Here is a 13,308-nt window from a genome sequence, read left to right as displayed (position 1 = left end):
CTAATACTAATTGTATTACATACCAACCAACCAGCTTCATCTTGGTAGTCGGCTACGAAATTCACAAGTCCAACTACACAACTTAGACTGTTCTAGAATAAGTGGGGCCATTTTGGATTCCACGAAAAATAAACAATTCATTGGGAATATACTGACTTCCATTATACTTTGGAAGAATTCAGAAAACGTATTTTAAGTTTTTGAGCTCGTAAGAAATCCAGTAGCTACAATTAAGGATAGGAACTAAATAAAAATGCGTGAAAGCTGGCGGTGATATTTCACTGTGACACGCGACTCGGCGTTGGCCAGAAGCACGTATTGAAATAAGGGATATGTAGCTAGCAGGCAAGCATATTTAACTTATATTGCTTGAATATGCAGAATTCGTATTTGTTAATAATGTCACAAGTGTGTAGAGATTGTTCCGCCGATATTAACATCTGTTTTGTTTAAAACCGTTCCAAGCTATTGTCGCTTCTTGCTATCTTGCTAATGCCATTTTGAGCGTGGTTCTCTCCGCACGCTGAGTCAAAACGGGAAAACTTGTGAAAAGTGATTCTTCCACTAGTAACATGTACGGTCATATATGACTGATCAGACTTGTCCAGTCAATGATGGAAGCGATATTCCAGGCTCCGAAACGTAGGGCAAAGATTTATGAATCATTCGACACGCCTCTTCCTATTCCATGTAGAAAAGATGCTTCCGAGCATCAGAAGAACCTCATATACAAAGCTGAAATAATTAATCATCATGTTATAGTCAGGAGAACTGACCATATGCTAGCGCTATATGGAAAGGTAGGCTTGTTTTCTAATATTTTTTATCCGTTTTTTTAAAAAAATATATATTTCGTTCTGACTATTTGTCCTGCCTTGTGAAAATGACCCACAGTGGTGTACATAATATGGTATATAGTATATAGTATGCTATATAGGGAAGGCTTACCTAAGTAGATAACCTATATGGAATATACACCAAATGTCGTCACCTTTGGCGATTATGATCTCCATAGCTACACTTTTGGAACGCTCTAAAGCAAACAGCAATATTGTTAACCCACTATGCATCTTACTATACATTAAAGAAATGAGTTAATATTAAATACAATAAAGCTTTAGTCTACAGTAATTCCATTTTTACATTTGTCATTACATGCCAGCTCACCTAGGCCTCCCAGTTCATGTCACAGATTTTCTGAGAAATTGCAATGTGAAAACTTCTGTTAATTTAATGAGACCTTGTAAAATCATACAGCACTACTCCAAATACTTTTTTAGTTATGAAGTTAGACCCTTTTGATATTCTTTGTATGTATATTGTAAGACTCACCAACTTAACTGGATTATTTTACAATTTGTACTGAACATCCAAGAAGCCCTAAAGATAATTTGCAACATGTTTTCATTTAAATCAAATTTTAACCTATTGAAGAATCTTGAATTTTCAAAAAAATTAATGTTAAAGTTGTCACATCTGGAAGTTATTTGGTCTTGCATAACAAATTGTCACAGAGCTTGCTAAATATAGTTTCAGAGCTAAAAATAATAAATAAATTTCCCAAGAATGATTATTCTGTTTTCTTGGAATCTTTATGGGAAAGAGTCATATGTAAATAATTGTCAATATATATAAGCGAATGAATGTAATACTAACTGAGCTGTATTTCTTATGCAGCCTTCATATTGGTAATGAATACCTCCTACTGGCTTGTGCAAAACCCTTCTAGTTTCCGTTAAACTGTACTTAAGCCAAGATTGTTTTCATTGCGGTGCTAATGGAAGTCAGCTTTATTGATTATTCCATACAGAGTTTTGTCCTTCCATTTGAATGGCAGTGTGCATTCTGTTTTATTACCTAGAACTAACCAGCTTCATGTTGATAGTCGGCTACGAAACTCACAATTCCATCTACGCAACTTGGCTGTTCTAAAATAAATGGGGCTATTTTTGATTTTATGAATCATAAACAATGCATTGGGAATAAACTAACTTCCATTGTACATGTTTGGAATAATACAGGGAGCTTATTTTAGTAGTTTATTGGGACATTTTTGCATCTCATAAGAGATCAAAGATATTCCTTCTTCATCATTACATTTTTGGAAAATAGATTTTAGTTTTTCATCATTTCACCAGCTGTAATATTACATCCCGTGGTTTTATTTCATAGGTAGATATTTGTAATATGTTGAATGCAAAGTTTTCTATCTCTTTGTGATACCTCCAGAGGTTTTCATTGGGGTCAAGAATTTGTAAATTGGTACAGCTGAACTGATTTCTCACATTGTCAACTAGTAGCATTATAAAATCAAGTCTGGCTGATCCAACCTGAAACATACCCAGAAGTATGTAAAAGAGTACAATCCAAATTAATTTCATCATTAAGCAGTTTCATATGACAGTGAGATCATGAAGTCCTGTTCTATTGGGGGAGGGGGAGCCTACAAGGAGAGGCTCTGTCACTAGACAGTAATGGAAGTTCATCTTTCCAATTTGGCTAAGTTGGCTACAGACAAGGAACTAGTTGGGATGTGGCTGTTCTGATTTGATATAGGATGCCACCGTGTATTTGCTTCACCAGAAGCACTGTTTGGTGAAATATAGCTTCAGACACAGTGGTGCGATCCCTTCAGCTTGGATATCACTTGTTTCTCAGCTTCAATGCAATTTTAATTTGTAATATTTCATGTTCCTCTGGATTTGTCCACTCCATTTACAGAAAAGTATTAAACATCATCTTTTACATATTGTCAACAAATGTTAACAGTTTCCCCTAAAAAGGTTTCAAGGAAGTTGGAAAGATCCTTCTAGGGGAAATATATCCCTAGATCTTAAATCTTAAAATAGGGATTTTCAGCTCTGAAGCTTTATTTAGCAAGATCTGTGGCTCTCACTTTTTGTGCAGCACCAAATTAACTTCCAGATGTGATAGAACTGTATTAATACTACATAGAAATAAAATTTGGTTGAAGGAAAGTGAAAACTAGTGGAGATATAAATTTTTGAAAATGAAAGATTCTTCAGTTGGTTAAAATTTGATTTATGTTTGTTAATTTCATTGCTGTAAAACACCCAGCAACAAATAATTACATGAATACATGTTGCAAATTATGCTTAGAGCTTCTTGGAGGTTCAATACAAATTTCAACCCAGTCCAGTGAAACATATAGGTAGTTGGTGAAGTTTACAATACAATGAACTGCAAAATGATAAAACTTTTTTAAAAATAGTAAAACATATTCGGTGTAGAACTACATGATTTTTCAAGGTCTCATGAATTTAATAGAAGTCTCCCAGAGATTTTCTGAGATAAAAGTTTTTTATTTTTCCAAGAAAATCCATGGCATGAACTGGGAGGGCTAGGTGAGTTGGCGTGGAATGACCCATTTGGGAAAAAAACCTGAAACACAACAAACATTATGTGATGTATGCGCAGTAATCCTTGGTAAGACCATTGGGTAGATGAGAGAAAGCAACAGGACACCTGCAAATCAATCTAAGTTCTATTACAAAAGATGTGCTTAACATTGTGAATTGAATTTTCCATTGATCTCATAAAATTAAAATTACTAATTTTTTTGTGTGCATGTGTGTGTAATTTCAGGGTTACTTTGGTAAAGGAGTTCTGTCGAGAAGTAGACCTGAACACACTATTTCTGAACGGTGGGAATGTGGGTATTGACATAAACTGATATTCATATCAGTACATTGAAATCTCAACTGCCAAGTTATAATGCAACAAACATTTGACTTGCAATATTTGTTTGATCTAGACATAGGTGACAAATGTTTGCCTGTCATCTGCTTGTCAAAGTAAGTACTTTGAAGCCATATTATAACATCTTTGTATGATTTCTGTTATCTTTGTTGTTAGACCTGTATTCTCCAAGAATATTCAAGCCAAAATCTTAAATATATCACAATTTACATCAGGCAGCATCAGTCTCTTTTATAGAAGTTCCATGTAGTCTTTCAAGTACACAACAGGAAAAAGTCAGGATGCAAAAAGAAATTAGACAGAAAGGTGAAACGTTATTTGCCTGACGTGGTGAAAGTGAGAGAAATGTCAAATCACTTAATCCTACATGGAATGTGTGTTCTTATGAAAAAACCCTGAATACCCAAATTTTTAGTCATACTTGTGGGAAAAAGCCCAAAATGTTGCACTGAAGATTCATATTTACTGTTTTTAACTTTGAAAATTGTATAAACTATGCAGTGCATATTATGTAATGTAATATGTAAATATAAATATAAATGTATTAATATTTTTATTCTCTGACAAAGCCAAGATAATATATCCAAATGTCAGTTGTAAACCAACCATGTTTTTGCTAATATGTTTGAATTTTGTCATTAATCCTTTGACATTTAAACAGCACACAATCATCCTATTAACAATAAGGAAATCTGTATCTGTACCAGGTACCAGAAACATGTGAGGTGGGCCCACTCAGTTCTCCTGGCCCAGGGATTGGATGAAGAAGTTGTGAATGATATGCTGCAGAAGCTGACGTATCCCATTGAGCTAGACCTAAGAGAAGAGCCTGGCAGAAACCCATGCAGCTCTGAAGAGAATCAAGAGCCAAGAGCACCTCAGACACCAGCTTCCTTCAGTGCGAGTCAGGACCAGTCAATGGAGGAAGCAACCACTGGAAAAGAAGGGAGCAACCAGGAAAAGGACTTTGGAGCTCCAGCGGCTGAATTATCACATAGGCAAGGGAATCCCCTCTATGATCCTCTGTCTGAACTCTATCCCCAAGAGCCTGAGTCAGTGGATCCAGCTGCGCTGACAGTGGTCAAATGCAGAAGACACGACGACTGGATCATCCACTGTGGATGTTGGCCAGATGAGAGCCAAATGGCAAGCATTCTGTCAAACTCCAGCGCCCAAGGCCATGGTCTGTCTGGAGCTTGTGACTATGTTCTGGTGGAGGAACTTGATGAAGAGGATAGTGGAGATCCTAATCAGAATAACATCTCCAATGTAAATGCACACAAACATGACAACATTACATATTTTAAAGATTGAACTGCACTTACTCTCAGGTAGTTGCATGTTTCTTAGTGTCTGCTTGTGTGAAAGTGAGGCCTTGCAGTCTCTGCTCAGATACTGAAACTGATTAGCTACTGAAAAATCTAAAGTTGGAAATCCTCAGACGGCAATTGAATTAGACACTGCAAATGGCAAATTCCACACTCTAATATTTTGTCTTTAAATGGAAGGTCTGTAAGTAGATGCTGTACCTAAGTAGGTGTGTGCAATAACCATTGACTACTACTTCCTCCTGTGTCCAAGGTCAGGACAGGCAAATTGGTTTGCAGAATAAACCCTTTTAACATGATGGAATACCTTCAGCTCAGTTATGAAGAGGTAAAGCAATTAATTCACATGCTAGAAGGATCTCTTTTTTGCCAAAACTTATGCATGGTTTTATTAATAATATATTACTGTATATACAGCTGCATCTTGTAACAGGCTTCCAAAGCACACCGCTATTACAGTGGCTTGCTATTAATAGGCAGATGTGTTTTCTTGTGAAGGTGGAGACGTGATAAATGCCTCAATTAAGCCGTATTGTCACAGCTGGATTTGATAGAGGGAATTCAGCATACCAAGCCAGCACAAACAGTTGACGGAGCCACAAACATAGATCTCCTGTGGCCCCTCTCCCTACAGGCTAATGTTAACACAAGCCCCCTCAAGGATTAACATGTTGATGCTAAAATTCTAGTGGATGAACATAAGTAAAACCAAATTCGTTTCTAACATAATGTACCCAAGAGTGTAGTCAAAGAGTCACAGTGCAAGGAAAAAATAAATGTGTGCTGTTTAATGTACGGTTATTTACTGTCTGGTTTGTACTTTTTACCTTTCAACAAAATGCACTGTGTATGCACTGTGTTGACTTGGTGTAAGGGCCTGGAAAGCCACAGTCAGTTTGAAGTTATGCCTCACAGAGATCCTGTTGTGAAGCCATTCACTCACACTAATTGTAAAAGGAAGTTGAGATCTATGGTTTTCTCTTTAACTCATTAGTCTCTTATGCTCTTCTATATTGCAGGCTTTCTTCTTGGTCTATGCACTTGGATGCTTGTCGATTTATTACGATGGGGTACGTTTTCTCTCATACAGACAAACTTTGTCAAATGCCATAACATCTCTATCTTTCAGAGGTTATAAAACAGTGATTTCTGGTTTCTTCTTCAGGAGCCACTGTCAGTTCTTAAGGTGTGGGCCATGTTTCGTTCAGCACAGCCCAACTTTGAAACCACGTATGCAGCCTATCACTACTTCCGCAGTAGAGGCTGGGTTCCCAAGTCGGGCATTAAATACGGAGCAGATTTAAGTAAGGAAGTTAGACTGCATCACTTACTGTCTAGACTTGAACATCCTTATTACAAATAAATGCTTTGTTTGTGTTTCACTTCAAAACCTTGACTTAAGCGATTAAGCTGTAAGCGGGTTTCAATAATATCTTAATCGGGCAGTGGTAGCTCAGTGGTTAAGGTATATGCCTTGTAATCATAAAGTTGCCACTTCAAGCTTCACCACTGCTTACATACCACTGTTGGGCCACTGAGCAAGACCCTAAACCCTCAATTGCTCAAAGTTGTACTCAGTCTTGATTGTAAGTCACTTTGGATAAAAGCTTCCACTAAAATGCCATAAATGTAAATGCTGGGGGAAGCAGTATCTCAGTGGTTAAGGTACTTGACTTGTAATCGGAAGGTTGCCAGTTCAGTCCCCACCACTGTCAAGCTGCCTCTATTGGGCCCCTGAGCAAGGCCCTTAACCCTCAATTGTTCATTATATTCAGTCATAATTGTAAGTTGCTTCAGATAAAACCTTCAGCTAAATGCTGTAAATGTAATTGTCTAGTTCAGGTTTTTGATTCCAGTGCTGGTCCTGCTCATTTTAGTGCTTATCCCATTCCTAGCACATTGGATTTGATGCTTCAAGTCCATCATGAGTTTTAAATGGGTGTGTTGGTGAAAAGCCTGAAGTTTGTACTACTGGGGAGTGTTTGGAGCAAAACTGGGAAATCCTCATCAAGTTCTCATTATTGTATTAAAATGTTGGTCTCTCATTTCTAGATGTCAAGCTCCACCTGATTGCAATCAATGCAATAGATTTTCCGTTCGGTTTTAAGTAGTGGTAGATAACAAGTGAATTATTTACACAGACTAAGCATTGCTTTCCTTTATCCCCTTACCTGTTTGTCTGCTCTCTTAATGTCAAGGCCAGGAAACTGAGTCTTGGCAGTGAGCTTGGAGAGCACAAGACTGAAATCATTGGTGCTCAGCAGCACCGATCCTGACACACAATTCTCATGCCTGATGCCGTTTAGAATTACATCATTTTTTATTGTTCTAGCACCACTACTGAAGTTTTCTTTAATAATTTGGTTTCTTCCACAGTGCTGTATCGGAAGGGGCCACCGTTTTATCATGCAAGGTTGGTGCTGAAATATGATATAGATGATTTAGAAATGTGTTTAGGTGGGGAAGCCACATTGCTGCTCTGTCCATGTTGAGATGTCTTGTCCCAACATAACGCTGTGTTTTAGAGATAAATTCTGCGTTTATTGTTTAGTGACAGGGATATGTGCCTTAAGAGGAAGAATGGTCATTCAAAAATAAGCACCTCTCTGAATTAGTTTTAAATCTGTTTACTTTAAACAAACTTGCATCTATAAAATGCATTATGTCATTAAGAAGCATGCAAATATGAATTTGTCTTTTTAAGTTTTAACACGTATTTGAAGGTGCGATGACATTTTGCAGTTGCACTTATAGTGTGGTGGTGCCACTTATTTCATCTGTCTGTCCTGGTGTTGTGCAGCTACTCTGTAGTGGTGGAGAGAGTTAAAGAATCATTCCAAGGTGCTCCACTGAGGCCCTTCAACTGGAGGTCTTTCGCCGCCCTCAGCAGAGTCACTTGTAACGTCTCAAAGGTAAGGCATCATCTTCAGCATAATCGACAACTTTAACATTCGTAAGTGAAAGAACAGGTCCCTCTCCCCCATGTTTGCTATGCAGGAGTTGATGCTTTGTTACATCATCATGCCACCAGATATGAGGGATGAGGTGTTCTTACCAGAGTTCCTGAAAAGAGTCAAAGTTCAGGTCAGACATTTGACTGGGCTTTAGATTTCATTACATTTAGTTCTTATGTGTGTGAATGACTTTCTGGGGATTTTGTTACAGGAGCTCATTGTAAGCAGATGGATATCTTCAAGAGAACGAATGGAGCAGGAAGAAATTTAGACAACTTAATTTCTTGTTTATCAGTAAACTGTTTACAGATTATCTTTCAGTGTGAATAAAGATACCTTGTGCACTGCATTAATTTGTTTTCTTTAATGTTAATTCAAGCTACAGACACACGATTCCTGGATTACCTGAAGGAAACAACAGACAAAGTGATACACTGAAACAAAACCCACTAGGGTGTGCCCTTGAACAATACAGTATGTTTTTGTTTTGGTTTTTTTAGCTCCTTATCGGGGGGAGATATTCTACTTTTTATAAACAAAAGATTTTATGCAGGTCCAAGCAGCCAGATATATTGAGAAGCATAGTTGTTTTATTGAAGGACAATGTTAATACAAGATTCAGGAGTAGTTTCTCGTATGAATAAGAAAATATCTGATTGTGGTCTGCCCACTCTCTTAAATCAGCATGACACCTACTTTTATACTTTTACAGAAAAAAAACTTTTTAGTCATAATTTTGGACAGGTGCCCAAAATAGGTTATTTTCATTCTTTATTATTGTAAAGTTATATTCATTCTTTAATGCTGTAATGTTATTTATCTTATCAGCAAAGGGCTTGTGTGGGATTATTTAATTCCAACCATCAGATTAAACGAGTGGGAACAATGTACGCTCCTTCTTACCTGGATTGCAACTCTGTAGTCACACTTGCAGATAAGATTTCACACTGCTGCTCTGAACCCGGACACTTCGCTCGGGTGCAGAGCCTAGAAGGAAACCCGTACATACAAACTACAGTGAGTTCAAGACTTGCTCTCCCCTTAGTCCCCGTCGCTTTGACCTCCCCGCACGTCTTCCTTTAGGCTGTTGACGATGTAGAAGTGGTTCTTGGAAATCTCCTGGCATAGTAGGCTGTACTTAGAAGCCTGTTTGATGCGTGGCAGCACAAAGGTACGAGTGAACTCGTCTTTACTGAGGGCTCGCTTGGACTGTGTGGCCAGCATGCGGTTTATGAAGGTCAGGGTGAAACTGTAGCAGTTGTGGCTCTCTTCATGGAAGCTGTGGAGAGAGCACGGGAGACAACCTCTGACTGACATGGAGTCTGGTGTGCGGTCACAGATTAAAGAAAAGATAAATCAGTGATTCAGTGACTCCTGAAACAAACATTTGATTTAGAAGACCACAGGAGTTTGACTTTAAAGGAAACAACACGTTTATTGTGTAGAGATTAGAAAATGAAATCTCCCCAGTAACATGTGTGTATATATATATACCTTTGACACAGTGGATCCCACATTTGTGCAGAGGAGAACTTCTCTAAGTATTGATCCCATTGATTGATGAGATTGTACATGTCTGGCTGCACTAAGGGTATGCTGATGCACCTTTCCCAGCCCTGGTGGTCTCTGCAGACCCCGTTCTTGGTGTAGTTATATACTACTCCTTTACAACAACAAAATGTATTATCCGGTTAGGGTTCTGTTCAATTGTATATATTCCTGATAACTAGCAAATATAAATGAAGTTACATTCATTGGCTTCTTTATGTGCGCAAATTAGTAATTATACATTTAACCTGTTTTCATCTTACATAAGGTATTCATGTTCCTAATACATGAATACACACATTTGCTGAAAGGTGATTGAATCCTTCCCCATAACAAAATAAACTGATTGATGAGTAAAGTAATGAATAGAAAAAATGTGTAAAATTATAAACAATGCATGACATTGGGTAACAACAGTACATAGATACCATTTGTGTCAGTAATTCCAGTATGTAGGTCTGATCCACCATTAAATTCCCTGCAGAAGAAATGTAAAAATGACAGTTTTTTTTTTTTTTTATCCTTTTCTTTTGAACAACTGAACATTATTCTACAGAGATGCATCAACTCTTAACATTTAAGCTCAGCCATACCTGAGAGTGTTTGCCTCTGTAGGAGCAACAAGGAAAGCGCACAGCACCTTGTGTCCGTTGGAGAAAGGGTTTGGCACACTGACAGGAGCTTCCTCTAGCCTCTTACCACTGAAGCTTACCCCACACTCAGGGCACTGCTCGGGGACGAAGAAACAAAAGATGGCCTTGCCACAGTGACTGAATTTGATCACGTTTTTCTCCATGGAGGGCAATCATGGGGGCAGCTAGCAGCTCGGAGTACTCTCCACAGCCTCCTGTTTCCTACTGGTGAGCTAGCGCTAGAAACAGTGGAGGCCAACAGGTGCCTTTCTGCAGTCTCATGCCTATTGGATGTTTGTCAGGAGCCTATCAGGTTGCAGCTAACCCTACACCTATGGAATGGTAGTGTCTGTTTGCACTTTTTTAATGCTTAATTGCATGCAAGCTACTGTGTCTGTCCATACTTGCTTGCTTTTATAAAGAACAAGTTAGCACAAGAGTACGAGCATCTCAGAACTATTTAAGATTCCATTCAGCTGCAGTCTTTCTATTTTTTAATCCTATGTACACAAAATGGTAAATACAAATGTGAAATTATATCTTTATTTTATAAACATTTGAAATAAATTACAGGTTGCACATTTTTGTGATCTAATTGTACCAGAAAATGGCTCATACTGTACAAATTCATAAATGTTACATGAAGTGACTTTGCAGAGAAGCTCGAGGGCTCCATCTACATTGGTATGGTGTGAGTTACAGGTTTTCCAGGTCCACATGGAAGTGCCAATCTGGTTTTCTAAAAATAAATTCACATAAGTTCATACCTCTCAGTTAGAATATACAGACTTCCTCATACTCATAAGTCACAGAGCACAACACAGTCACAGCAGTATAACTAGCTATAAAGCAATCTAATTGAATTTTTAAAAAAATACTGTACATATCATTTGATGATCTGTAGACTAAAATCAAAATAGCTATATATATCAATATCCAGGACTAGGCATAATCCAGGAAATCACACTGCAAGAAAATAAATTACTGAACTCTGGTTTGAGTTTGAATTGTTTAAATTAATAAATAAATTTATACAAAATGTTCTATATTCATGACAGTGGTTTATCAGTACTGTTCTGAGCCCTGTACTTTAACATTTTATGAACCCCTGGAAAGACCATAGGAATTATAGATTTGCCTTAGCAAGTACATTAAAGGTTACTTATTAAAGCACACATATAAATATAACAAGTGATGGTGTTTACAATATCACATTACTTAAACCATCAGTTTCTACCTGATCCAGTATCCACAGCAACATACTGACAGAGGTAGGTAGAGGAGCCAAAATCTGTAGTCAAGTAAAAGTACTGTTACTTTAACATAATAATTACTCAAGCTACTTTTCATAAATGTAATCATTTGAGTCTCCCAGGAAAATGTGCCTGTTCGCTGTTCATTATTTTGGTCCACTGTCCAGTTTTGTAACTTATTAAAGCAAAGCAGTGGCACTTAGTGATCATAAGTGGCACTTAGTGATCATCCCCGACTCTCCTACACTTGAAAGGTTGTGGCGAAATGTACAAAATGTAAACATTATTTTAAAATATAACAGAGGAAATGTACATTTTTGATTTCGTAAATATATTTGACTAAGAGTATAAAATACCCTCTTTTAAAACAACTCTTACAACTTCTTCAAAAAGTTACTTAGGCAAATGTAAGGAAGTAAATGTAGCATGTTACTATCCCCCTCTGCATACTCTGAAATTAAGTGCTTTGATACCATCTAAAAGGAAAGCATTACTATCAACTTAAATTATTTTTATATTACTATTAAAATCTATTTCAATCCATGAACAATTTTTGATAATATGTGAATATTACTTCTAAGAAAGATATTTATTTTAATATTTAAAGCTATTAACTAATTATGAATAATTAATTAATAATTAACAAATACATATTTGGTATTTTTTAAATCAAATTGGGATTTTTGTACTTGCCATAATGTTTAAGACCAATCGTTATTTTGTAATTCATTTTTCTCGTATGTACTTTCCTGCTAAATACCAGAAATTAAGGGACTGTAAAAGAAGCTAACCACTTTCCTTATACTGACTTGATGTTCCATGGATATCAATTATTACACAATTTGAAGTGACCTTAAAATTAGCTAAAACTTAATGCATTTACAACAAAAATTTTAATAGTGAATCTGGGTATTAACAGTGATTCCACATTGAAATGAGCTTTTATTTAATATACAGCTATCTGTCCAGAAGAAGTGCCATTTGGTAAGCCATTCTGAAGCTTTTGAACTCTCATTTACCAGAAGCACTGACTAAACTGAGGATATCTTTGTCAACAATGTAAAAGCCATGCTGCAGTATTTCCTCATACACCTTTATGTACATGGTGGCTTGTTTCATTCTGGGTAACACATGCATACCAGTAAACTCATCTCTGCTGAGAGATCCTTTGATATCTAGTGATCGCATGTGATTTATGAATGTCAAGGCAAAACCATAGCAACAAGACCCAAACTCCCTCTCCTCATGGAACCTGCAAAATAAAAACACCGGAATTAGTATACTGTACTGGAGAGTGATGTTATAGATTAAAAATATGTTTATAACAAGATAATACGTCTTTAAATGAAATGCCAATTTGATAATGTGTGTATTCATGCAGTAGATGTTATTTCCGTCGTGATAATCTATTAATGCAGAAATAATTCACATACAGCTCTGGAATCCATGTTGGAAGTGTCGAAAACAGCTGAAGCTCCTTATCCCATGAATCGCTTAAAGCGTCTCTCCAAGGTGGAACCAATTGCATACAGATACACTGTTCCCATCCATGTTCGTCCGTCCGGACTCCTGACAGTGTATAGTTATAGACCAAACCTGAAGGTATAGGTACATTTGTTTTGTTTTTTATTTAACGGTAGCTTGCTTAAAAATAAAGACCACCTAGAACAAACAAATTAAGCTGAAGCAAGAATACCTTTTGTGTTTGAGAGACCAACATGCAACTCCGACTCTTGCGATTCTCTTAAAGGGAAATAAAGCGCCCCAAATAGTGTAAGAAGTATAACGAGTGTACATGTTTCTTCACATATATTGACTAAATCCTGTATGTTAATAGGGTATGTTAAACGTACCGTAGAGACGACGGTCCATC

The 13,308-nt window shown here is 37.1% G+C and overlaps 3 protein-coding genes across 10 annotated transcripts in view; 1 reads left to right on the top strand and 2 right to left on the bottom strand.

Moving 5' to 3' along the window:
- The first annotated feature begins 274 nt into the window (after positions 1-274).
- tsen2 (TSEN2 tRNA splicing endonuclease subunit) lies at positions 275-8,351 on the top strand. 4 transcript variants are annotated; one of them, XM_081705717.1, is made up of 12 exons: positions 279-345; positions 695-800; positions 3,607-3,673; positions 3,776-3,815; positions 4,428-4,989; positions 5,302-5,376; positions 6,068-6,118; positions 6,214-6,352; positions 7,425-7,461; positions 7,849-7,960; positions 8,046-8,132; positions 8,214-8,351. In XM_081705717.1, exons 2-12 carry the CDS (start codon positions 780-782, stop codon positions 8,271-8,273), a joined length of 1,251 nt encoding a protein of 416 aa, XP_081561843.1. In that variant the 5' UTR covers positions 279-345; positions 695-779; the 3' UTR covers positions 8,274-8,351. The 4 variants fall into 4 exon arrangements, with proteins under 4 accessions (XP_026885142.2, XP_026885143.2, XP_081561843.1 ...); XM_027029343.3 differs by having other exon boundaries at positions 306-345; positions 3,607-3,665; XM_027029341.3 differs by having other exon boundaries at positions 275-800.
- On the bottom strand, positions 7,568-10,432 carry mkrn2os.2 (MKRN2 opposite strand, tandem duplicate 2). Of its 2 annotated transcripts, XR_014119435.1 has the most exons (5): positions 10,144-10,432; positions 9,979-10,028; positions 9,497-9,665; positions 8,906-9,281; positions 7,568-8,407 (listed from the first exon to the last, which is right to left on the bottom strand). XR_014119435.1 is itself a non-coding variant. In XM_027029344.3 (4 exons), exons 1-4 carry the CDS (start codon positions 10,344-10,346, stop codon positions 9,044-9,046), a joined length of 660 nt encoding a protein of 219 aa, XP_026885145.2. In that variant the 5' UTR covers positions 10,347-10,432; the 3' UTR covers positions 8,573-9,043. The 2 variants fall into 2 exon arrangements, 1 of the variants encoding a protein (XP_026885145.2); XM_027029344.3 differs by lacking the exon at positions 7,568-8,407 and having other exon boundaries at positions 8,573-9,281.
- A 281-nt stretch (positions 10,433-10,713) lies between these two features.
- The window catches only part of mkrn2os.1 (MKRN2 opposite strand, tandem duplicate 1), a 3,112-nt gene continuing 517 nt past the window's right edge, over positions 10,714-13,308 (bottom strand). The window contains exons 1-6 of one of the 4 annotated variants that reach the window (XM_027029326.3): positions 13,289-13,308; positions 13,132-13,178; positions 12,869-13,031; positions 12,575-12,687; positions 11,420-11,473; positions 10,714-10,921 (exon numbers count right to left, since the gene is read on the bottom strand). The exon at positions 13,289-13,308 is cut by the window's right edge and continues 256 nt beyond it. In XM_027029326.3, the coding sequence (XP_026885127.2) occupies positions 10,725-10,921; positions 11,420-11,473; positions 12,575-12,687; positions 12,869-13,031; positions 13,132-13,178; positions 13,289-13,308 (594 nt within the window). In that variant the 3' untranslated portion in view covers positions 10,714-10,724. Of the gene's footprint in view, positions 12,688-12,868; positions 13,032-13,131; positions 13,179-13,288 lie in introns of all 4 variants that reach the window. The other 3 variants (XM_027029327.3, XM_081705071.1, XM_081705070.1) reach the window with 3 other exon arrangements.

Source organism: Electrophorus electricus, chromosome 22, assembly GCF_041902795.1.
Source record: "Electrophorus electricus isolate QZ-2024a chromosome 22, ASM4190279v1, whole genome shotgun sequence".
Lineage (NCBI taxonomy): Eukaryota > Metazoa > Chordata > Actinopteri > Gymnotiformes > Gymnotidae > Electrophorus > Electrophorus electricus.
Note: the sequence above shows the minus strand (reverse complement) of the source record. Positions and strands in the feature narration are given on the sequence as shown.